The sequence below is a fragment of the Agelaius phoeniceus genome, chromosome 9 (assembly GCF_051311805.1).
Source record: "Agelaius phoeniceus isolate bAgePho1 chromosome 9, bAgePho1.hap1, whole genome shotgun sequence".
In the NCBI taxonomy this organism is placed as follows: Eukaryota; Metazoa; Chordata; class Aves; order Passeriformes; family Icteridae; genus Agelaius; species Agelaius phoeniceus.
This window is the reverse complement of record NC_135273.1, coordinates 7,173,160-7,199,454: the sequence shown is the minus strand read 5'-3', so window position 1 is coordinate 7,199,454 and position 26,295 is coordinate 7,173,160. Positions and strand designations below refer to the sequence as shown.

General features: G+C 41.4%; 1 protein-coding gene across 1 annotated transcript in view; it reads right to left on the bottom strand.

Moving 5' to 3' along the window:
- GFRA1 (GDNF family receptor alpha 1) overlaps positions 1 to 25,350 on the bottom strand; it is a 138,572-nt gene extending 113,222 nt beyond the window's left edge. The window contains 4 exon segments of the mRNA XM_054637270.2: positions 22,232 to 22,315; positions 23,868 to 24,152; positions 25,253 to 25,302; positions 25,304 to 25,350. Coding sequence (XP_054493245.2) covers positions 22,232 to 22,315; positions 23,868 to 24,152; positions 25,253 to 25,302; positions 25,304 to 25,350 — 466 coding nt within the window.
- Between the last annotated feature and the right edge of the window lie 945 nt (positions 25,351 to 26,295).

The window sequence follows — 26,295 nt, the reverse complement described above, 5'->3', positions numbered from 1 at the left end:
AGACTGAGAAGCTCTGTGTGCTGAATTACTGAATACAAAGTCAGGACAAGCTCTTCCATACACACAGAGGGTGCTGCAAAACACTTCCCAGCTTTGCTGCAACTGGAAGCCAAGGAGAAAAAATTCTGGTCCCAACTGTAGGATACACAGCTCTGCCAGCCTTCAAAGAAGGCCTAAGCACACTTTAAAAATTGCTCAAGATGTGTCATCTGTACAAAAATAAATCATTAAGTAACCTTATTCCTTTTCATATCTTATTTGGGAGAAATCACAGCTATTTTAATGTGCTTTTCTTTTGACACAAAATCTGTTTAAATGAAGAAAGGATGAAGTTGGATATCTCAATGTGGATCAATGCAAAAGAAGAGTATCAGTGCTCAATATCACCTTACAGCCTAACTACTGGCAAAGCACTCTGCCCAGCACTTAAAGCCCTTACTGAGGGCATTCAACCACAGGAGTAGTGTGATTTCTTCACAAGGACACAGAAAAGCAAAGTCAGGACTTTTTACAAGTCCATGCAGCGATAGCACAAGAGGGAATGGCTTCAAACTGACAGAGGGCAGGTTCAGATGGGGCATTAGGGAGAAATTCTTTACTGTGAGGATGGGAAGGCCCTGGCACAGGTTGTTCAGAGAAGCTGTGGCTGCTCCATCCCTGGAATTGTTCAAGGCAAGGCTGGATGGGGCTCTGAGCAACCTGGGATAGTGGAAGGTGTCCCTGCCCATGGCAAGGGGCTGGAACAAGGTGAGCTTTAAGGTCCAACCATTCTGTGATTCCTCCTCTGGGTGTTCACGTCTCCTTTGTTCTGCCTCATGGAAACCAATTATGACAGTACTGCTCATTGCTTCCCTGCTGAATTATCATGTGTTTTGATACATGTTGTTAACAGATTTGCCAGATTTTTTACCTTTGAACTCCTTTTGTTTTTTATGATTAGGAACAAGCCTCTACCTGCCGTTTGCTCTGCTTTGGCATCCCTTCTGTCTCCAAGTATCCTGTACAATTGAAGATGTTTTCCATTATCTCAGCCCAGTGCTGTCAGGACTCATTTTCCAGACATTTTACTAGCATCCCTTGCAATTCACAAGCTTCAGAATATCAGACCCAGATCACTTCCCATTTTCAATACGATGCAATATACAATACATACACAGTTTCATCTTTTCCTTCTTCAAATCTTTATAGTATGATTCTCTATTTCAAAAGCTATAAATGCTAGCTGTGATTTGAAAGAATTGTGGAGAAAACATATGACCAAAAAGAAATTCCACATACACTTGCTTATGTTGAATGATTGCTTTTTGTGGCACTGCTTTATAGCTATGATCTTTTAACAGATTATATATATGTAAAAACAGAGTAATAAAAATAGCAGTGAACTAGTAATACATTTACAACTTTTATGGAAGGCTTTCATTGTTATGGATCATACAAAATTTACAAGACAGCCCTATTTAGTGGTGGTGTTTTAAAATGAATACATTGGAGTGCAATGTTCTTTTCTGTTCATAAACTATAAGCCAAATTCAGAACCAGGCATATTATTATTAGAATTATGAGTATACCCCAATTTATATCTATTTAGAATTTCTGAAATTGAATTACTTTTTAATTACAATACATGCAATTCAGGCATAAGGAATTCAAGTATTATTAAACTCTCTGGGCTATAAAAATATATTAAACTCCATCCCTCTAGCAGCTACCGATGACTTATCTGAGTCTAGCAAAGCAATATATATTACTTTTCTTCCCAAATACCTTGGCAAGGTCACTTGTTTGAGAGTTGAAATGTAAATTACTTGTATTACAGCAGTATCCTCAAAAGTTTTTCATTTTCTGCATTAGCTCTCCCTCATTCCATCTGTGCTATTTTAGGACTATGAAGTCTGAACTGATTGTTTTCATAAAAAGACATGTTAGGACAGCACTGAGACAACAATCTGGAAAGTGAGTTTCCCTTAATACTACCAATATTAATCCTTCTTCACCCTTGCCCTACAGAACTCAGTATTTATGAACAGTTAATCTTCCTTTGCTCCCCATGGCCCCTGTTCTTCTCATCTCCCAAGGTCACTGCATTTCTGGCCTGGCCACACGTCCGTTCTTGACCCATCTGGTTTTGTGTCACCAACAAATTTGATCATGGTTGAAACTGCATCAAAGGAACACCCAACAAAGAAGATGTGAAGCAGCTGCAGATCAGACAGAAAGGCAATAGCTTACAGTTTCCATCATGAAAAGAGTTTCTGTAAATGCAGCTCTCCAGAAGAGCCAAACACTCTTGAGAACCAGGACAAAGTTCACGTGTATAACAGATGCAGCACACCAGCATGGCCTGTCATGAAATTTGTCTCTAAAAAGGCATGTACTGTGATTGAGATCTTTCCCAAAGTCATGTCACTGAAAAAGAAACTGCTTCATTAAATAATAAACAATGTTGTGACATCCCCTATGAAGACAAAAACACATGCAAAAAAGCCAAACCAATACACATATGCATTTTTAATAAGATCATCTTCTTTAAGCACCCTGTTGTTTAAAACAGATATTCCATTTCTTTCTCCAAAACCACAGGCCAGGGGGAAATACTTCTGCAGCTCAACTGATATGTCCCAAACCAACCATGGAATTCAAGTTGCTAAACTTCACAGATGGGTTTTTTTTCCCTAATTTTCTTTCAGCTGTATTTACAAGACAGCTGGTAATTAAATCATATCTATATATTCCCTATGGAGAATACATGAGTTATTTCAGAGGTCCTAGTTAGTGTCTGCAGCAAGTTAGCCCTCAAATCAAACAGGATGGCAACCAAAACTGCACATCCCGTCTTACCCAGCATTTATTTCAACACACTATTTTAAAAATAAATGTAGAAGACAGCAATCATCACTATACTAAATTGGCACCAAAATATTGCATAACCAGGATCCCTAGATACAATAAAAGCTTAGACAGTGATTCAGTTCCTAGTATTGGGTCCTTATTGTCATGCTCTGGCCCAAGTCAATACCCAGAAAGTTTTACTGGTGTAATGGTAACAGTGTTGATAATGATTTTATACTTATCTTTTACATTTCCTACAGAAAAATTCTCAGTATTTCACCAAACCCACACAAATTTAATGGAAGAATCAGTTTATACATCAGAAACCCAAGCATTTTTCAAGTGTATACAAGTGATATAGTCCTGCTACACAGCCACAGGTCTAAAATTCAGACAACTGCCTGACATGGAGGTAGAAGATTCCAAAAGACAGAATAAAACCCACAAAACTTCATTTGGATGAGACACCACATCAAAGATTTCACAGAGTAGAGAAGTTTAGCAGAACCGGTGACTAGTTAATTTTTTTTTTTTTGAGTAAATTCTCTGTCCAGTGCTACCTCAAGATGCAGATGGTTTCAGCAAGTCTGTGGGAAGATGATCCCCACAATGTTTAATGAGACCAGCTTTGGTTTCTACACATACACTATATCACAGCTCTTCCTGAGCAAGGAAATACCAAAGACAGCAGCAGCAAAAGCTAAATGCTAAGAAATCCCTTCATCTGTCCCAGCCACTGGCACCTCAGCCAATAGTTAGGATTCAGTGAGTTTTCCTCGCCTCTTTCTTTCCCATTCTTAGATGTTTACATCCTAGAACAGATTCTCCTTCTAAAACTGGAAACTTAAGGATTTGTTCATAACAGTAATAATGGCATTAAACTCATAATATGGCCAGTCAAGTCCCTCGGGGATTTTAATGCAGTTCTCATAAGCCTCCAAACACAAACACCAAAATATGCTGGCCCTGGAAACAAAACAGAAGGAAAGAACAGGAATGCAGATAATGCATGTGCCCTTCCTTTGTTTCATCTGTTTTCCAGTCTATGCAAAAGAAATATTTTTTGTGTTAAAGTGTTTCAAAAATAACACAGACAATAATTTTTTTAAACATGGAAACATTTCTATTTTTGCCTAATCCAGTCAGAAGTAAATACTGAACATGGCCATTTTACAAACCTTTCAAAGCTGTTCTTTATTCCTGAAAGCAGTATGTTTTCCAAATCCTAGAAACTATAACATGCTCAATTTGTCCACATCAGTTACATTGCATGGCTTTATGTGGCAAGGCGTGAGACAATGTGCTCAACTACACAGCAAGCAAAATAATAAATGCTTGACAGAAATGGAACTGCTCCAAAAGCCTACAAAATTATTTCTGAAGTTTTTTTGTTATAAACAAAGACAGCTCTGGAAGTCGCCAGACAATGACTGAGAAGATCTGGTACTTTAAAAGGAGAAGGGTTTTTGAGTATCATAAATCTGATACAGTCTATAGCAGTGATTACACAAAGTAATAAGCATTGAGCACACTATTGATGAGTTTTATTTAGCTTAGTATGGAAGTAAACCTCCTTTGAAACAATGCAAAATACTTGAAAGCTCAATAGTATTGGCAAAAATATAATAATAATTAAAAGTCAGCAGAGGAAGGAAATGCAATTGCCAGGTACTTCAGAGAAAAAACACAGCGGTGTTTTTTGAGTTATGCTTGGGAAGTTTGATCTGTGTCAAGCCTGGACATAACCAGAGGTGCTGGGGACTGAGCAGTGACAGCCAGAGCTGGTGCAGGCTCACTGCAGCCTGTGAGCTACAGGAGAAACACTGACAGCTCCTCCTCCTCACAATTAATCCACTCAGGTCAGCGTTTCATGAAGAATCCTCATTCCACCTGTGGCACCTTTCCTCAGCCAATGGGCTGATCAATGGAATCAGTGCCCACTGCCTGAGGGTAATTCCTATAAGAATGACTGATATCAGAGAGAAATATATTAAAAATACCATTTATAAACCAGAAATTTGAGGTACCTAAAAAGCAAATAGACCCCCTGAAACAGGGCTGTGCATGCTGCTCATGGCACTGTTTGAAACAATTCCTAAACAACCCTGGTGCTTCTTTTCAATTAGATCCTGTAAGGGGCTACATTTAATTGCTCACAGCCCCTTTATCAAACACAAGACCTCGGCACCATAGGGTGTGTCTATACAGCTCAAATATACATTGAGGAACTCATTAGCATTTTTTCCTACTCAAATTAATTAGCCCTACTGAAAAGATGCATTTTTCCCCAGCTTGTGATTCAAGTCTGACTTCTGACTACAATTTCAGTTAGAGTTGAATAAACAATAATAGGATGCTATAAGGCTAGTAAACTTTTTTACCAACACATTTTTTTTTAACAGAGAATTATTTTATTTAGACTCTAAATGGTAATTAACTTAGGAGTACACTCAGCAGTGGTAAAATTCATGCTGTTCTGCACTTGTAGAGGTACAAAAGGTCCCTTGTTTGCAGTACTGTGCTGGTCAATTCCTGTGGTAGAGCTGTTGATTCTCTGCATGAGTTTTCTCAGATAATACATAGCCTTTTAAATATTGGTGCACAGGGTATTTATAAAGCATGTATTTTCCAAAGCTTGGCAAAGAAAGCTTATTGACTTTGATAATTTTTCAATGCTTGATTTAAACTTTGTAATTTAAATTGAACATTTAAAAATAATTAAAGGTTTATGCTACATATTTTTCAATTATGAAGGCAGGTTTTATAATTATAAGAATGACTGATATCAGAGAGAAATATATTAAAAATACCATTTATAAACCAGAAATTTGAGGTACCTAAAAAGCGTATTTGGGATAAATACACTCAAATTTCCTTTAGCATGTCAAAAATAATATTGTACTTCAGCTGACTAAAGCATCTTGAACTGAAACAGCCATAGGAGAGCTGTCTTAATTTTCCTTTGGGTGTGTGCCAGCACAAAGCCAGGCAAGAGTGACTTCTAAGCTGCAGTGTTTTCAGAGTGGTGGCATGAAAAGTGCCAACACTATCAATTAAACAAAGATGGGAATACTGCTCTCCCAGAGCATCAGCTCTGGATCTAGCAGCTGCTTGCTTTACAAATAGGAGCAGCTTGCTCTGTTTCAGAGCCTTCTAACTTTCATAAAGTAGATGGGTTTACAAACAGGACAAGATGTTTCTGAGGTTCTGGTAATGGAGGAAAATACATCTGCTGTCTGATTGCAGAGCTATAAACTGAGTTTTCCACATAAATAATCCTCTCCATCTGTAGCATGAAGTGTAGGTGAAAAACATAAGGCTACCAATTCTGCTCTGTAAAATTCAGGCATTGCCTTTATAAATGAATTTCATGCAAGGTCTCAGTTCTATTTGTTCTTGACAGAACAAGGCATATAGCTTTTATACCATAACTGCCTAAAGCTTGCTTGCTCTCCTGAAATGAATACCAATTCTAAGAGTCAGATGATGATCACAGCAATGCTCAAAACGCACACAAGATGCATGACAAGCATCACAAACAGGACACTGAAGTGCTCCATTAAAACCTGTCTTGGGTCTAGAAGGATCTTAGAGATCTGACCAACAAGAGACACATCATGGAGTGAAGGACTGAGCAGGGGCACACACATGTTACACTCAGGTGAACCTTTATCAGTGTAAGGGAGAGCACGGAGCATCCTACACATTTTAAAAAACAACAGAGCTTTTAATTCAAGAGCTGCCCACATGGAAAATCTCCTGTGCTTGGAAGGAATTTTCTTGCCTCTGCATGATGTACTCTCCTTATCAGGTCGCTCAAAGCAAAGTCATAATGTGAGAATAATTATCAAGAACAAGTCCTGTTTTGTGGAAAGTATCTCCTAAGATTATCTGTCAGAGGCATCAGACTACTGCATAAAAGCCTATATAAAAACTCTTGAGAGTTTTTAATCCGTATTTTTCATGAGTAATGAAAAATAATATCTGGAATTAGACCAAAGGCTGAAAAAGTGTTTCTTTAAATGTTACACACTGCTTAGATATATCTTATAGAAGGCAAACACAATCCTCTTTCCTCACATAACTTAAGAGGGAAGGTAATAGCTGTGTCCCTTTTTATGTGTGAATAAAGCAGGCACAACACACACACAGAATTCCAAAAGATGCAATTAATCAAAACATCTCAAGGTCACACAGACAAGCTGTTTTCAACCTAGAATACACAAAGCTACATCATTATTGAGAGTGGTTATATCCTGCAGTTTGCTTGGGAAAGCTCCATCTGATCCTAGCAAAAAAAAATTGCCCAAGGAGGGACTAAAAATCTGATCCAGTGAAGCTGATTTTGATTCAACTCTGATGGAAAACAACTGGAGACTCAATGGTAGCAGAGGGCCTACAGTGCTCATAATGAGACCCTGATAATAGAATGTAAATGGTATCCTGTGACTAAAAGCAAGAGAAAACACTGCAGCAGCTAACTATAAAACATATTTGTGATAATTTAATGCTATGGATATGGGTTCTCCAGCTTAAAACAAATTCTTTCCAGATGAAGCAGCAAAATAATAACAAATGTATTTTGCTCCAGTGTTCCACCATACATGAATAGAAAAACAATGAGAAGCCAATTTCACAGTGGCTGATGCTATCCTCACAAATAAAATATAATCTGTAATTAAAAGAAGTAATTGGCACACTACTTAATTACTGCAAAATACATTCTTGAAATAACGTGACCTGATGAAATAAGCAGGTTTTAACATGCAAACATCACTTTTCTCCCTCTGCCAAGTGTCCTTAAGAACCATTATTTAGCTTGCAAAATAGCTGCTACAATTTGACTGGTGTCGGTATAACCTGGTTTCTCATTAATGTGTCTCCAAGATTCCCATTAGCAGCCAACTGACAATGAGTGAAAACAACAAACAGAAAAACATTTATATTCCATTACACAGCAGGAGTGATTGTATAAAGATGTAACACAATACCAGAGTTTGTGGAATTCTGCCAGGTGAGAAAGCAAAGTGGTCATTTCCTTCTCTCCAACACCAAACACAGGCACTACACACCCTCCTCCAGGCATATGCTGCCAGCTTTCAAGTTTTGGTACTCAGTGGAGTAGCTTTTTGATAGAAATGAAAGGAGAGTGAAAACAAACAGAGGAATTTCTGTTTGAAGATGTATTTTACACTACCTGAAGCTCTCCAGTTCAGGGTTTGACACATTTTAGTTTTATTCACACGCAAGATGTTGTCTTCTTCCCTTCTACTTGTCTGCCTCATTCCAGATGTTACTTCTCTAAAATTATATTTCAATTGATTATTCAACATTTACTTGTCACCAGTGCAGAAAAGAAACTGCCAAAAATGCAGGTATTTAAATTCTAAGTACAGCATAAAAATTAATGCTGTATGACAGTCATCACAGGATACATCCTCTAAACAACAAAAGGCAGATTTTTCCTTATGAAGCAAATCCAACTTGCTTCTTCCATGTTTGTTTTATTAAATAAAACTGTGGCATGGCTGTCTATCTGAAGTACAATTCACTTTATTAACTCTAATAAAATAAATGGCCTCTGAATGCCAGATGTGAGACGGGACTCGTGCATTTTTGTTTCTTTCCAGCTCATGTCCTTGAGCTGATTCCACTGTGAGGCAACAAACACTGACAGAAGAATTGGGAGCAGGATTAAGCAAGTTTGGGAGCAGTTTATTAACGATGATATGGGTTAAGAGAGCAACACTCTGCTTTGAGAATATTTGGCCTTATGATGGTAGTGCCTTTAAACACGTGCTGAGCTAAGATCCTATGGTTTAAGGGCACCATGTTGAATTACAAACAGAAAGGTTTGGCTCTTCCCAAATTGCACACTGCTGGCCAGCTCTGTGAACAGAAATGTTCACACATCTCCTGCACAGTACAAACTGCCACCAGTGAAGGTTTTGAAAACTTCTAACAGAATTAAATGCACTCTCACAGAACAACCAGTGCAGAGTACAGTCAGGAAATTAGGATAACTGCATTTTTTCCAATGGAAAAGAGCTATTTCTGGGGAAATGTCTGGAAGTTTACACAAATGAGCCTCCTAACCTTCCTCTCAGTAAACCTGCTGTTGAATGATTTATTAAAAGAAACTTTCCAGTCAGCAAGGCCCAGAATTCAAGACGTGTTTCTACCTTAACTTTCCCTGTCATGCACATATTAGTCAGATTTTAACTACATCAGTAAAGGTGATCTTAGTCACTGGTACAGCATTTCACAAAATATTCTGAGTTGGAAGGGACCCAAGAGCATCAAGTCTGATTTTTAAGTGAATGGCCCATACAGAGATCAAACCCACAACCTCTGGTGTTGTTAACACCATGCTCTGACCCACTGAGCTAAAATCAGGGTCATTGGTTCATGGGAATGGCCTGAAGCTGTGTCAGGGGAGATTTAGGTGGGGTGTTGGACAAAGGTTCTTGCCCCAGAGGGTGGTTGGGCACTGGAACAGGCTCCCCAGGGCAGGGGTCACAGCACCAAGCCCGACAGAGCAAGAATATTTGTACAGCACTCCCGGGCACATGGTGAGATCCTTGGGCTTGTCCTGGGCAGGGTCAGGAGCTGGACTCAATGATCCCTGTGGGTCCCTTCCAACTCAGCAGATTCTGTGATACCACATCCTGGAAAAGGAGTGTTTGAATTCAGTTTCAAGCCAGCACCAGAAAGGAACTGTACAGGAGAGAAAAAGCTACAGCTTTAACTCTCCTGACCTCCAAGTTCTTGTGTCTGCCAAATATACATTAGCTCTGCTTTTACATTTAATATGAAAAAACCTGGAGTCCTGTCAGCACCTATTCACTCAAGTCTTAAAACAACTAAGGATAAAAAAGTCAAGAGAATGAACTCAGCCACATTCTCAGCAAACCTCACAGCTTCTCACACTGCTGCTGGAGGAGAGAAACAACCTGGGTGTTACAATGTGAAATGGATAAACACTTCCTTTGACAATTAAAATGAGCATGATCTTCCACAGCAAATACCAGCACACCCCCCACACACCTTTCAGGTGAACTCAATCATTTCAGACAAATCAGGGATGCTTCAAACCACACAGAAGAAATGTGAACAGCAGGAGTCCCCCAGTGGTAAAAATACCTCAAAGAAACCTTTTCTTCCTCCCAAATACCACTTTGTACAGCACTTTGGGCAGCTAGCCAAAACCTTGTCTCTAAAAGCAGCTGTAGAGTGATTTAGAGATGTATTTTAGTACTTTTACCACTCTTTAAAAATCAACAAAATAATACATTTATTGCACCTTAATAGTACACATCTGAGGAGTTAACACCATTAAAAAAACCCTTTCTAGCTTTCCTGTTGTAGTATAATAAATCATTCCAAATATGCACAGTAATTTCTAGAATTTTATTAAAATACTTTGCTGCAATTGGATCATTTCACACAACAGAAAGTCATTACCAAGAATTAGACCACTGCACTCAGCTACAATCTGGGGAAAAGCTGATTTGTAAAGTAATACTCTGAAGTACCAACGTTTTCTGAGTTTGAACATTTTTCAAATATTAGAAAGACCTTCAAAATTCTGAAAGGCACGAGGAAGGATAAGTTCTAAACCTTAATTCTCTCTGACATGCTCCTTGACAGTGTGATCTTGTTCAACATGGAGCATTTGTGCTTAGGAACATTATGAATTGTCACCCTAATCTATTGGCAACACTTTTCCACAGAAGAGGAACAACCTGCCCAGGAGACAGAGGAGCCATCTATCTGTTACAAGCACTTTGCACATCTCCCATTCTGACAGCTGCAGTGGGCAGCAGCTCTTCTCACCACAGTGCAGGTCCAGAATTACTTATTGCATTTCTCAGGCTGGCTGAAGACAGGAACTCGACACTTTGAGTACACTACAAGCCTGAATATTGACTCTTACAATGCAGTCCTTCAATTAGCAGGCATCACTGCTCAAGGGGAGCTGACTGTTGGCTCTACATTATTCTTTTTACAACAGAATAATTCATTCTGTAACTTGTAAATTACATTTCTCCTCACAGTCTACAACAGATATTGCATACTGCCCGCATTACAGAAATCAGTGATGGTTTCTTTTCTGAAGATCTTACTAGAAACAGCTCTAGAGAAAACATTTGAGATCAATTACTCCCGCCTCCTGTTAGTGTCCTAGCTATAGTCACTTATTGATTACCTTTCAAGCATTATTTTAATTTTATTATGTCCATGTAGGATTAAATACATATTTAAAACACTGAGTTAACTAAAAATAATTATTAAAATCAGTATATACAGTTGCAATGCTACAAACACGACTTTGAAAGGCAAAATAGAATAAGGTTTCCTGTTTTCTTAGCCTGGCAAAGTGTTGATATTGAGAAGATTCTCATGGTGACATTTTCCTCCTTAAAGCAGGACCAAAAGTTTGCAACATTTAAATCCTTGACTTAACGCCACAGGAAGGAGATAAATCTCTTTTTAATAATCTGAGGGGTTTATAAGCTTACTTGCAATTAGCATAAATGAAAGCTGCTATCAGAGTGTGTAATTACTGCCCAGCAATGCAGTACCTAAGCCTAGGAATGACAGCTCCACAAGTGCACCCATTCTCTGCCCTGCTGAGTGATTTAAAGCAGGTAAGAGCAGTGCAGAGTGGCTGCCTGCAGTGGTGTCACAACAAGGCACCTGCTGTCAGAAATGTCCCTGTGACACCTGGGATGCCCAAATGCCAACGCGTTTTTAATAAATAAATAAAAACACAAAGCTCAAGCATCACAGTTATTCACTGTTTGTAGTTATGCCATTAAGGATGTCTTTAATATATTGAGAACCTCACCTCTGAGTCACCAGCTCAAACACAGAGGGCAATGACTGAGAGGACTCCCACAGCTGCATGGGGAGCTACACGCAACAAGCTGGGGAGAAAGGGCAACATTCAGAAATCCTACAGAAATCCTTTTTGTAATTGGCATCTCCTGCAAGGAGGAGAACTGAGCAAGGAATGAAAAATTAACTACTTTCCTTTTCCAGGGCTACCTGCTCTGCTCTGCCACACTGGCCATGCAGGACTGACAACCCCGGTTTGAAGAGAGCTAAGGCATGTGGTACTGTTTTTCTTCAAATAGGAAAATACTAAATTTATTCTCATTTATGCTTTTGAATCTTCCCACAGCTCTCAGAGAAAGGTCAAGGGCATGCAGATAAGATATTTTTAGTTATACAGCAGAAATGTATTAAAAAACTAAGTGCAGCCTCAAGTCAGATTCAAATATTTCTATTTACCAAATTCAAAAACACTGTATGCCTTTCTCTCTAAACATTAACACAGCTAGAGTTAATAAATGTACTTTCTACCCAACCCAAAAAGAGCTGTTGAGGTACTTTTAAAATGTGCAAAAATTAAAAAAAAAAAAAACCACCCAAACACATCACCAAACACCGCGTTTAACAATTCTCACAGCAATTTATAGACAAGATTTATACACTAACACACCACATTTCTTTGCAAGTCTTCTTTAATTTTCTGTTGCAAAGGTGGGATGTTTGGCAAGGGGAAGAGACATCTCACACATCAGCAGCCTTGGGGGATGTTTGCTTAGAAACACACAGTTTGACCTCTCAGAGGATCAAATCAGTTTACTTCATCAGGTCATGAGTGTTATCAACCACTGCAAGTTTGTGTCTCTATTTCACTGTTTAGGAGACTGAGATTAAGTAATAGATTACAAGAAAAAGAACTGACACCATTTCTCAGTCTATATGGGTTGATTTTAAAGCTGTAATTTTCATGACTTTTTTTTTTTATGAGAACACTATAGGCAGTTCTTACCCATGCAATCCTTTAAAGGAATCTGACAAGCAAATTCATCAATTTCTAATAGAATTTCAAATACAGCTGACACCTTGCTGTCTTCAATCATGTCTTGTTTCATAACTGTGTATGTGGAGAAAAGACATGTCTGTCTGGGGCCTAATGGATAACATGATGTACATTCCCGTGGCAATGGAAAATGAACAACAATAAAAATTATAATTTACTTTGCTGTCAGGTGCTGATCCTGTAGGTGTGAAGGAAAGCAAGTAAAGCTGCAGGGACTGAGTTCTGATCTGGTATTGTATTTAAATATTCTGTAGTTGAGATTTAATTGCACCTAATCTGCTCAATAAAATCATCTTTACTGTTACTAATATCCCAGACTTGTGTTATTATATAATCCTAACCTATTTTTTTTTATACAGAAATTTTAATCTGCTGCTTAAGCATTCATTAATGCAAAGCCACTGCTGTGGAGAATACATTCCACTCTATTTGCAAGAGGCAAGAATTCTTTGAAACTACCACCAAATGCTAGTGTTGTCTTACTTAACTTTGTTTATGGCCTTATGACAACAAACATCAGCAAAACTTAATCATTAATCCTAAAAATATTCCATCTGGAAAAGAAGATGACTCTACAAAGTGCAGTGTCATTTGTAAACACAATGTGGTATCATCCAAATAGTCAAATGCAATACATGTGTTCATATATAACAGCTTTTGGATGGCTCCTTTCTTTCCTGCATCATTTCTAAATCTGAATAAATAATCTGCATGCCAGCTAACCTAAATGATGAGTTATTTCCCATTCAGAGAATCCTGAGATGCTCAATTATCTCACACAACTGCCAGCCATCAACTGCACTTAATTGCCTGTATGTTTCAAGTCCACTGCATGTTTATTTATATCACTTGCATGACACACTAGATGTTTTATGAGACCAGAATAAGATGAGATATGTCACAGTCTAATGCTTAGGGATATGACAGGAGCTGTATTTGCTTTTTTTAATCATAAGTTTCCAAGGAAATCTAAGTAAATTAAATATCAGTCTCTATCTTCTCTACACCTTGCAGCTCCCAGTGATTTCTTAACCCATAGGACATACTTAACAAATCTGACAGAGCAATGAATATGAAGTTCTTACAAATTTTATTAAAAAAAACCCCAATTTTTAGACCTGAGTAGACCTGACAAGGCAGGCGTGGCTCTGGCCCTGAGCCATTCCAAGAGGGAGTTGGGACCCAGATTCCTTCAGCACAGGTGAAACACTCAGGCAGCTGCATCACCTGCTGCCCTGCAGAGCAGAGACGTGGGACAGAGCTGAGGACCAGGGAAGGGACAGAGGAACACACCTGTCTCACCTGTCTGGTGACAACTGTGTCACTAAAGGGATGGGGAAAAGTGCAGCCAGATTGCTGAGGAGCAGCCAAGTGGAAAGCAGAGCTGCAGTCACAGAGAAAGAAACCGGTGGAGCCCCTGCAGCTGAAGGGGATTTGGTGGGGAAGTTACAGAGAGAGGAAAGTCGACAATCCAAGAAGGGAAGGAAGCACATGGAAAAGGTAGGAGGCAGGAGTGAGCTGGGGTTCTCAGCTCAGGGCAGCAGCAGTGCTCAACATGAGCCTGGCTGCCAGGGCTAAACCCAAAAAAACACCTGCACTGGGATGGAGGCTGTGGGACTGGGGAGCAGGAAGAATCCTTGTGCTGGCTCCAGCAGAGGAGGAACAAGCAATCAGCCATTTCTGGGTTTGCTGAACTGAGCTTTAGTACTGAATTTCGGGTGCAGAATTTAAAAGGAAGAGCATGGAAGTTTTTAAGACTTCTGAACCTCATCAGCTGCACGACAAAATGCTGATGGGAAGATGTATTCTATGGACATCAGAAAGTGATAAAATCGTATAACCACTGAATGCAGAAATTCATCTTTATTTATGGGTTTCTATTCAAATTGTTTGATACCTTCAAGTCTCTTTACAGCCTATCATTTCTGCAAATTTCTATGCAGCAAGAGCTATCTCTATGCCATTACACTTTGTGTCATGCCTCTCTCATGTTAAATTTCAAGCTGAGTGCAGATTGTACAGGACAATAGCCTGACACTTGGAAAAATTGTCAAAGCATCACAGTAACTAAAGAACAGTTCCAAAAATAACTTAATTGTGGTAATGCTGTAACTATACTGACAGCATTATTGCTGCATTAGTTTCATCCATGGAAAATGCAAGAATATAAAAATACTACCAAAAATAACAAATTACAGAATTACATTTCATGAACAAAACCAGTCACATTTCTAAAAATCAAAGCTGTAAACACATTCCTTTCTAAGGTTAAAACAATATAATGTGCAAGTTAAAATAAGAAATGTTAGATACTTATCATAAATAAGTATCTGCCTTGCAATCCAGAAATCATTATTTCATCACACACAAGCATTTTACTCTTAGCATTTTTAACATACTGTCAACTCCTGACAGAAAGCACTGACTTCTCCAAGACTGTCAAAGATATAGATCTTTGAGAGTCCAATACAAATAGGGTTATTAAAAAAAAAAGTTTAAAAATATCTTCAAATGCAAAGAGCCCCTTTGCAGAACACCTGGCATAAACTGCACCTTGCTGTGCCATCAAGAGACAGAGAGCTGCAGGATGCTGTTCTTTTGGTTTCACCAGGGAAAACTGCTTTCACACAAGGCATTTTGGAAGCACTGCAAGGAAGGCTGCCATAGAAATCTGCCCACTCAGTGCAGTCCTCTCTTCCACCCTCACACCACCTTCATCACTGAACAAGTGACAACAGTGTGGTCACCACACGAACCAAGCAGCTTCTGCTCACTCTCACCCCATCACACCTGCAGCTGCCCCATCAGCAGGCTCAGTGTGTGCCACCACTCCCCCTGAGACACAGCAGCCTGCAGACACCCACAGAACAGGGAATCCAGCCAGCTCTGTGTGTCTGAGGGGCTCAGCAGCCCATGCCTGCTGCTACTCACTGCAGCCCTGGAGTGGTGCTGCCTCTCTCAACAGATGACCCGATTCTGCTTCCCTCCTCAGCCACCTGATCTCTCCATAATCCCACCAGCACCACTGGCAACTCCTCTGCCCTTTGCTCCTCTTTCAGAGAAACTCAGGTGCCACTTAAGTGAACCATAAAGCTGGCCTGCAGTGGGAAGCAAGAACACACAGTTAGCTGCCCAAAAATGTATATACATTTATGTTCATTTAATATCTGACCCACCACAGCATAACTGAAGCTTTCCTGCAAAGATACAGATTAAGGGATGGCAGTTCCATTCTCCAAGCATGTTACTCTAGAAAAGATGTGGTTTACTGCATACATTATATATATTTGGTAATAAAGTAGGTACTTTATTAACAAATGGTCATGCTTGTTCAACCAGCTATACCCAAACACTTCCCTTGGGGGCTTCAGGAAAATACTGCCCAAGCCCAAGTTTCCTTCAAGACTTCTAACTATTCCCTCTTACTACTCCTGGCATTAAAGGAGAGTCAGAATATTCATGCATAAATGCTTTGTGTTCAATCAGGTGGTTCCTCCTTCCATGGAATGAATTTCATCCTGTGTCCCATGTTGAAACAGTTGGGCAAAGCCTGTCTGGACTAACAGGACAAGCAGAAACACTACACTTGCTCAAAGCTGTGCATTTTAAGTACTTGAGGAACCAAGACCTCATCTTCTGTTTTACAGCTCTTCAAAGAAATTAGCAAAAAGGTTCCAATAATCTGACCAAGGAACTGAGAGTATTTTACATATTCCTATTTTCAAGGCCTGCTGAAAGTAAGGAGTGAAGGCACTGCCTTTATAGGCCAGCCAATCAGTTACTTCAGCAAGGTACTTAATTCCCCTCTCATAATCAAATCTAGCTTCAAGACATGCAGAAAACAGGATATTCAAAGAGTTCCTGCAAGCCAGCAGTCACCAAAGTGATTTTCTTTTGTGTGAAGTCCAATCTGATTATAAAAATGCAGAAGTGGAAATAGGAACTGGTATCTATGCACCCTTGATAACTTGTTATCTGCCTGGAACTCAGCCTAGTTGCCTCTGCAAAGAAAATCTGCACTCAGAAATGTCAAACAACACAAACATTGTACATGCTTAGATTTATTTTTGTCAAACTATTTTCATTCTCTTAAACACAGCTAAAACAGGTGCCTGGTTTGTCTGTTAGTTTGTCTCCTTGTAACAGGACACAAATTCTCACTGAGGAAAACCAGACAGACTGGTTTTGTGTAAAACCAGTATTAAATATTGGTTCAAGGGCTATTATTTTAAAACACAGTTATGTGTGTAACAATGTAGGCTAAATATAAGCAGTTCTTACTTTTCTAATATCAGAGAGCTCAACCTCACATCAGAAAACCAGAACCAAGCCAAAAAAAAAGAAAAATACAACAGGAAACAGAATATATCATAATGAAATAAAATTTTTATATGTTATGCTTACTTCAGTGGGAAAAGAATCAGATTGCAAGACTCCTATTAGCCTAACAAGATCTGGTTTATTGTTTGTGAACTCGGGTGTATGCACAAGGTTACTAACATGAGGTAACTCAACTTTTTAAACTCAGCAGTAATGATATGAGGTGTAAGAGCTAATAAAAGCATTGCAGAGAGTCAACAGAAATCAACTTTTTTTAATATTTTTTAATTAAAAATATTTTAAAACTGCCTTTGTAGAAAAGTGGCAGCTCATATAATCTTACAGAAATTTCACAAAAAGAAATAGTGTTAAATTAGAAAAATACGTGGCATTTGAAATACATGCAGATTTAGGAACAGAAACAGGATTAGAGGCCTCAGGCAACAGGAATTGGAGATGTCACACAGTATTAATTCATGGGAGAAGCCACTAATTCACATGGCACAAACCCCAAAAGGAAAAAACAGTGAATCTCTTGGCTAGCAGAGAGATTCTAACTTATCTTTTTGATAAACAATATAAAAAAGGCCATACATGGATTCTACAAATGAAAAGTCATTTACCAGGTAGGAAAAAAAGAAGTAAATAATAATTAAAGTGTCAGGGACTTGTTACCCAGAACACAGCTCTCACCAATCAGATCAAGAATTACAAAAATGAAAAGGGAAACACTCCATTCTTGAATAAAAGAATTTTGGGGGTAATGAAAGTTCTGGGGGGTATTAATTCACTATGACACAGCTTGCTCTAATTCATCAGAATAGCAGGAGGAGAAGGTACAAGGAAAAGCACACAGACAAGGAAGTTCTGTTTCTGTGCATTGTGGGGATTCAGACTGAAAAGCCCCAACCTTCCTCCCCCACCTTTGCTGATGGACACCTTTCCAAGGAAACACCAGCAGCTCATTGTCAGTGATGTCCCTGCCCCAGCCCTGAGAAGAAAAATATAACGGGGAAGGGGCAAACAGATGCCATCAATACCCAGAGCAGGTTTTATGCTGGGAGAGGGAGTTATTGCCTTATAAAAGTCTGTCCTATCCTCAAGAAAGTGTTTTGCACACTGGATTCATTCTTTCCCCACAATCGACTTAGTGATTTGTGAATAAATTATACAAGATGCCTAAAAGACTTTGAAAAACTCAAAAGGAGTTAGGGAAAGTATTGATCAACCTACTCTCCTTCTGAGCAAGGGAGAGATGCTAGAGGGAGAGCCAGAGCCATCCTTGTGCATCCCACAGACAGAGGCCAACAGCCACCAGCACACACACACTCCCTCCTGAGATCCCAGCCCTGCTCACTTTTTAGTCTCAACTTTTTCCACACAATAAAAAGCCACCTCACTGACCATAACTGCTTCTGTCTGCACTTACAGCTTATTCAGTGGGCAAACCAAAGCTGGTAACTGCATGTGCTGAGTTCTAACAGGGAATGATACACTCCAGCAAGAAGCCCGACATGCTGGGCTGTCTACTGAATTCTTGGTTTTAATTTAGAAGTTTACTATAATAAATATAAAATACACCCTTTTCTAAATATAAGCTTCCACATACCTTCTACAACAAAAGATTCCCAGAGATTTTAGATCAGGCAGCCTCTCACGAGAGGAGCAGAACCACAACACTCCCTTTGACATACAATCAGATGAACCATTTTCTTTCTCTGATTTGCTAATGATGCAAAAGGAACTTTGCAAAAACAGTTCACTACACTAAGAATAGTGGCAAAATCATTAATTTCTACCAGGCCTGTGCTTTAGCAACTAGAAACAAGGTTTAACTAGTAGCATGTAACCAACCAATTCTTCACAGATAACAGCAAACACTCTGTGTTTTAACAAATGCTCTGATTTATGTAGCCTGTTCTTTTAAGATTATTTCTGAACATAAAGGATATAGAAGAAAGAAGATTCACAAAGCTGAACAATGGGATAATAAGCCTATGAACAACTAGGCAACTTAGAAGTGAATCCATGGGAGGAGAGGATTTTGTCACCCTAAATGCATTGATCTAAATAGCCAACTCTTTTTAACACTGAGAATTCTATTTACACCACTCCACAGACACGGCTTTAGGCATTTTATTCAGATGGAGTGGCTCTCTCTTTTCTGTTGAAGTGAATGAGGCATTTCAGAAACATTACTTTGTTAAATATTTCTGCAGATATGTACAGCTACATTTTTTATGAAAGATATTTTCTTACTAGGTGCCTGAGCTGACCACTATACTGTATCAGCTAACACCAAAATAATAACATATCTTCCAGTTGCAAAGCTCAGTATCAACTACAAATACAAATTTAAGAGGCAAACTGCTCTCCAGGTAGTAAAAAGCCACAGATAGCTTGAAGAAGTTACTAATTCAAGCATCACTCCTTAATGTAGTGTGAAACTCAATTCTGAAATCCAATCAACAGATTTTACATTTACTGTAGTTGTGACAGAAGTCAATGGCCTTAAAATGTTTTCACCTCTCAAAAGTTGCAAAGGTTCAAGCAAAAATGTCTGTTTAAGCAAAATCTTTACATCATAATAGCTAACCCAAATCTGTTACCCTCCAAAACTAACACACAAGTCTTCAGCAATTTCAAGAGCTGCTTAACAGGAAGAAATTCACACCCTTGAGGCAGAAGCACCACATCTGACGTAGTAGTTAGAAAAAAAAGTCAACCCTACATATGCCCAAAACAAAAAACAAGACAGCCTTTCAACTAGGAAGACTCAATCTTAGTAACAGGTTTAGCCATATATTCCTGATTTTTCTCCTAAACCAATATATTGATGCTTGAAATAAAGAGAATGTGGCGTCCTGTCTCCATAGGCGAAGCAATTTTGGACATCAGTCAGAACAGAATTACATCAACTTTAACTGGTTTTAAAAACTGTCCTTCATTTTGTAGGCTTATGTACCCTACTTAAAAGACTTATCTGACACAAAACAGTCGTCTCAGCCAATGATTTCCCCTTTTACATACCACAAAAGAAAACTACTGTGATTTTCTACACTACCACAAAAATAAATACAAAAGGGGGCAAAGACATGACCCTTGATATAAGTCCAAGTAATACAGAACCACAGAATGGGTTTAGTGGTATGAAAGAGTTAATTGCTGCTTTTAATTACACAAAACTGACTTTAATGGGAGTGAACACTCAGCAACATCTATAAACACAATGTCCACATTAGCAGAACACCAGGTATGAAACCCCTGCCAACACTACTTGTACAGGGATTGTTTTGTTTGTTTTAATCAAATTTTATGAAGTTCTGCTGTATTTGCAGAGCTCTGCAAAAAAACCTGTAAGGCTGAGGAGCTTTAAAGAATGTAACATGCAATAGTAACCATGACAATAAGAAAAATGCTTTTGCTAATCTTTTTCTTTCACCTGACAATACTTTCAAATACTGGTGTTTTTCCTCTAGATGACAACTTCTGTTTGTTGCTCACTATGAATTCTAGGCCTCCCATCCTTGTAAACCTGAAACTTTTGACCAAGGAAGCAGCAATCTGGGGGGCACTGAAAACATGGGATGAGACCTAACTGTGGTAGGATGGACATCATCTGTTGGCAACTATATCTTACTTCATTGTTGCTCTGAATAGCGGCATGAAAATCACATTTTTAAGGTAATTATTCTGCAAGTAAATGGGGAACCTAAAAAAACCCCAAAAAACAATAGAAAGGCAGAATGCAGATAAGGATATTCCTCTTGAGATCACAAAACTGCTGAGATATGTTAGAATCTGGCCCCAGGCAGGCTGATCATAAACTTCAAGAAAACAGCCTGGAACTCCTCTACACTGATTTTGTCTTGGTTTTATATTAAGTAGGAGTTTTAAGCAATAAAAAATAAAAAAATAAAGATTCTTCAGAGATTTATCATTGCTCTCTACCATTTCTCCAACAGGCATGCTCACCAAATAGGACAATGCTTTCAAAAGATGTATGGGATAAGGATCTGAAGTCACATATTGAAAAGTGACTAAAGGGACGATTTTCAAAGGCATTAAGATACCTAAAGATGCATTAAGCACTTAAAATTTTCAAAACTGCCTGGGCATCCAACGCCTATTTAAATCACTTAGTCCTTTTTGAAAATCCCAATGGGCAGTTATCTACATTTTATGTGTCTATATGCCTTTGAAAATCTGTACCATTAAATACTTAACAACCTAAGTACCCCTGGCTTTTAATGGGATTTTGAGTCCTAAAAAGTGTAAGTACATCTGAAAATTGGTCAAGCCACTCTCTTTGGTCTTTTTTTCCCCTTTCTTTTAAAGAGGCATCTCCTAATGCTTTATCCATAGCATGTCATTTAAGTAGAGCTTCAGCACTGTCCAACTTACACACTGAGCTGGGCACATTTGATTTGTTTTATGGAGGTAAACAAATAAAAATCCAGAGTACAGACTGCATCCTCAAAAAAGACTTTCTGAAGCTCCTAAAAAGAAATGAAATTCCGATCTGTAACCCCAGTGAATGCCCCCCAAAAAACACGTTTTCAGTAAATGTGACCTCACATGAGAACAACTTAGGCTGGTAAAGAACCAACACCATTGTTTAATACCCATGCAACATATTCAAAATAGCACAAAAAAGTTCTGAAAGGCAGCCACACAGCAACAAAAAAAAAAAAAAAAAAAAAAAGCCACCCAGAAAAAGGAGGAAGTTGTGAATAGGCTCTTTAAAAAGGCAGAAAAGAAGACAAGCTTTAATTCCGAATTTTCTTTTTCTAAAAACCTGTATGAAGCTATAAAGCATTCCCTTATGCAAGCATTTGAGAGATGTATCTTCTGATCTTCTGTAATGTCAATAGGAGGTAACTTGCACTGACCAAATTCCCAAAAAGGAACGGATTTGTAAATTGGGAACGCAGGGAATCAGATTGCCACCTACAGGAAAATTCAGCATTTATTGTCAAGAATGACTCAAAAAGAATACAAATTGCCATCCTGCCAAGCATTCTTTCATTTCAAAACCAATTAGTCTTTTCTTTTGTGCAACCATATCATGAGCTTCCTAAATCCAGGAAGCCATTATAATTTCTTTTTATTTATGAGTACTGCTTGAAAGTTTCATAATTCAATAACAAAATCATGTGTCAGTTAAAGAATTTTAATTCTGCTTACCTGATACCATTGGTGCTAGCCTGAATATGTCTGATAGTCTGCTGTTAACTGGCTCATAAGGGGAATCTTCAAGCAAGTCATTTCCTAAGGACAAAAAAATATTTGGATGTTTTTCTTACACATGAATTCAGGATAAGATTTTTTGTTTATTTTTACTCCGTAACAGTGAAATGTACTTCCCTTTAATCCCTTTAAAAAGTTTATATGGCTACTTGTTTTCAAAGAATTACCTGTAAAAACACCTGAAATAAGCTAATTGTTTATCCCTGTCACTGGATATCTTCTCTCCCTCCTCCCTGGGTAAGGTCATAATTTGCAGAGACAGCTTGTGACATCACAGGGACTGTCCCATCTCCTGCCAGCAGGAGAGAAGCTGTAGCAAGGATGCTCCTCTTCATTCACCACAACAGCAGAGCTCTTTTTTAGAAGCTCAGCTAACAGCCAAAAACTAGCATCTCTGGTATGAAACACTCCTGACAGGATGCTGCTGGAAAAGAAACTTTTTACGATGTAGAAAACGTCTGTAATTACCGTTAGCAAAAAAGTACATATGGACTCATTAAAATATATGGACAAATGAACAGAAAGGGATTGTTTCCCTTTCTGCAGAAGCAACTTTAAAAAAAGTTAAATGGGGAGCACACTGAAGTGAGAGATTGTACCTTCAACTCCAGGACCACAGCAAGACAGGACTAAAAATGATGTGTCTCATATGAGGACCTGACTGTTCTCAGGAAACTAACAAATTTTGCCTTATGAATACGAATAACAGAGCAGTCCTGAGTCAATCACTGCTGTATCTCTTCTAACTGGCCCATCTACATGCTGTAGGAACCATGAACTTTGGGGTTTTTTCTGCCTCTGGAAATACTGCGAGTAAATACAGGAAAGGAAAACATAAACTTTCACTTAAAACAACCTTCTCTTCGAAACTAGTTCCAGCGTCCTGTTGGGTGAGCCCTAATTAAGGAGTTTTAACACGATTAGGAGAATGTCTCCAAATGACGGTTTTCGTGATGCTCGTGCCCCTATCTTCGGCTGCGGTGCACGAAGGTCAGCTGGGTCCCTGGAGGAAGCTCTGGCTGCGGCTTTGGCAGCCCGGGAGCGGAGCCGCAGCTGCGCGGGGCGCACGGGGCTCCTGAGGCGGCAGCTGCGGGCACAGCCAGGGCCTGAGGGGCAGCCAGGGCCTGAGGGGCAGCCAGGGCCTGGGGAGCACAGCCAGAGCCCCTCGGGGGGCACACCCAGAGCCTGGGGGACGCAGCCAGAGCCTGGGGGGGCGCAGCCAGAGCCCCTCGGGGCGCACAGCCAGGGCCTGGGGGGCGCAGCCGGAGCCCCTCGGGGGGCGCAGCCAGGGCCCCTCGGGGGGCGCAGCCAGGGCCCCTCGGGGGGCGCAGCCGGAGCCCCTCGGGGGCACAGCAGGAGCCCCTCGGGGGCCGCAGCAGGAGCCTCTCGGGGGGCGCAGCCGGAGCCCCTCGGGGGCAGCCAGGGCCTGGGGGGCAGCCAGGGCCCTCGGGGGCGCAGCCGGAGCCCCTCGGGGGCCGCAGCAGGAGCCTCTCGGGGGGCGCAGCCGGAGCCCCTCGGGGGGCGCAGCCGCACACCCGCACCCTGCGCTGAGGGTTCTGCGTTCGCCACGTACCCTGCAAGCTCTGGTACATGCTCCAGTAAATGCGCAGGCAGTTCTTCTCCTTCTTCATGCCCCTCTTGCAGCGGCAGTTGTACAGGGATTTCTGCTTGAGAGCTTCCATGGCGCTTCTGCATTCGTCCTTCGCCTCCAGGCCCGTGGCCCGGCTGAAGTTGCTCTCTTTGCCGGCTACACACTGCCTCAGTGTCCTGAATTTAGTACTACAGCTCTGCTCCTTCAGACACTGATCGCTGGCTTTCACGCAGTCCAGGCGGTCCCCTCCAGGCAGCCCGCTCACTTCTGCAGACAAAAGTACATCTATGGAGAGCAGACACAAACCAACCCGCGCTCTTTGGGGGAGCAGCGTGCCTGGAACCCCCGATCCTGAGCAGCACCGGGGAGGCACGGGGCACCTCCTCACGCTGCACATGCGGCCAAGCCCAGGGGCAGCACCTTGCAAACCTCCTGGCTTCATGCTACGCCTTAGGAAAAAGCACACAGGGTTTCCGTGGGCTTAGATCCACTTTCGGGGGAGTCCAATGAAACAGTATTTTTTAACCCTAATGGCTGATTTATGAGGAAACAGAAAAATGAAAGAAAACCCGGAGGGATTAATGTGCCTGATAAAACAAGCATTTGTTATTCCATAGATCCACTTTGGTGAAACAAATCAGCTTTCCATTGCAGGGTTTAAGTAAGGGGTTAAACATTCAGCCTCACTTTCCACAAGAGCTTTGCTGTAATTTCACTTACATCCAGGAACAGCCCGCTCAGATAAGTATCCTCACTGATTGATATTAGCCTGTCTTTGCGTCAGTCACTTTTTAAAGGCTGTGCACATTTTTGCTTATTCTATATGCATAAAGGTAGAATTTGTTACTTCCCCCCCTCCCCACTTCTCTCCACGTATGATGCTTTTGCAGGAGAACAAAGCAAATTGCATTAACTCTCTCCTCTCCATCGTGCCCCCGTCATGCTCCCTCAGACACATGCGGATGGAAACGCAAACCTCTCCTGTGGAAAGGAAACCAGTTTGGGCTGCAAACCACTACCAGTCGGGCAGGTTGCCAGGTTCAGGTGAAGATGTAATCCTTCAGCTGGTCTTGTCATCCCCCACCCTCCCCAGGCAGCCTTATTTTATTTAAATGAAAAGTTTCCCTGTAACTTGCGAGAACCCAATTTAACAAGAGGCTAAACGGGCAAGTACCGAAGTCTGTAACCTACAGAGCTTTAAACGCAGACCGGGCTAACTGATATGAGGCAGAGCCATTAAAACTACTGGAAACTTCACTGTTCTGCCTAAACAATAGACTGACAAGCATCAGGCTCCCGGTCCCATAAACCCTATGCCTTGCTTTATGAAGCGATGTGCAAACCGAAATCAGGCACCAGCAACTTACCCACTAAGGGCAAAGCGAAGTACAAGAGAACGAGAAACATCTTGCTGTCTTTGGTTTCCCCAAACGACTTGATGTGTCACAACAAAGATGATCAGCATGTAGATATTCCAATACCGCCGAGGTCTAAAGGCTCCAAGTTCAGATCCATTGAATTCAAGGGGAAAGAAAAAAAAAAAGAGCCACCAAGCAAAAAAAACCCCACAACCCCTTCTCCTCTTCACCGCTACCACCACCGGCGGCAGGAGCAGCGACGCAAACGCTGAGCTTTTCCCTTAGATTTCAGGTCTGAGCAACCTGCAGGCACAAGCGCTGACTCCAGTGCGGGAGCGAGAGGCGCACGCACGGTTTATGTGTGTGTGTCTGTGTGGTGTGTGTGAGTGAGCGAGCGAGCGGCAGCGGGGCAGGAGCGCCGGTCGCCTCCTTGGGTGGGCAGCGCCTGTTCCCAGGGAGGGACCGAGAGGCACGGGGGGCGGGAGGGGGGTGCCCACGCCAGACCGCAGCGCCCGCCCGCCCCCGGCCGCGCAGCCGGGGCCAGCCGCTGGTGTCAGCCCCGCTGGTGTCAGCCCCGGTGGCAGCACCTCTGACAGCCCCGAGCCGCGGCTTCCCGAGCCCCCCACCGGGGCAATTCGCCTCTTCCACCCCCCCGACCGCAACTTTATTGACGCCGGGGCCGGGGCGGTGCGCGGGGCCGCGCAGGCTGCGCGGAGCGCTCGCCGCCGGGGCGGAGCGGGGGTGGCCGCGCTGCCGGCAGCCAAACTTTGCCAGGGAAAACTGGGACGGGCGGGAGGCGCGGCCGCTCCGGTTCCGCCGAGCAGAGCGGGGCCCCCTCGGCCTCGAGAGCGGCCCCGGCGGGCGCGGATCCCAGCGGGCGCCGCCGGCACCGGGCGAGCCGGGGAGAGGCGGCGGCCCCGCGGCGATGCTCCGCTCCACGCCCGCCCTCCGCGGGGCTCGGCGGTCGCGGCCTCCCCCTGCCGGCCCCGCCGCCCGCGGGGGAAGGTCCGGAGCGTCCCGCAGCGGCCCCGGGAGCGCCGCCCGTCCTTCCC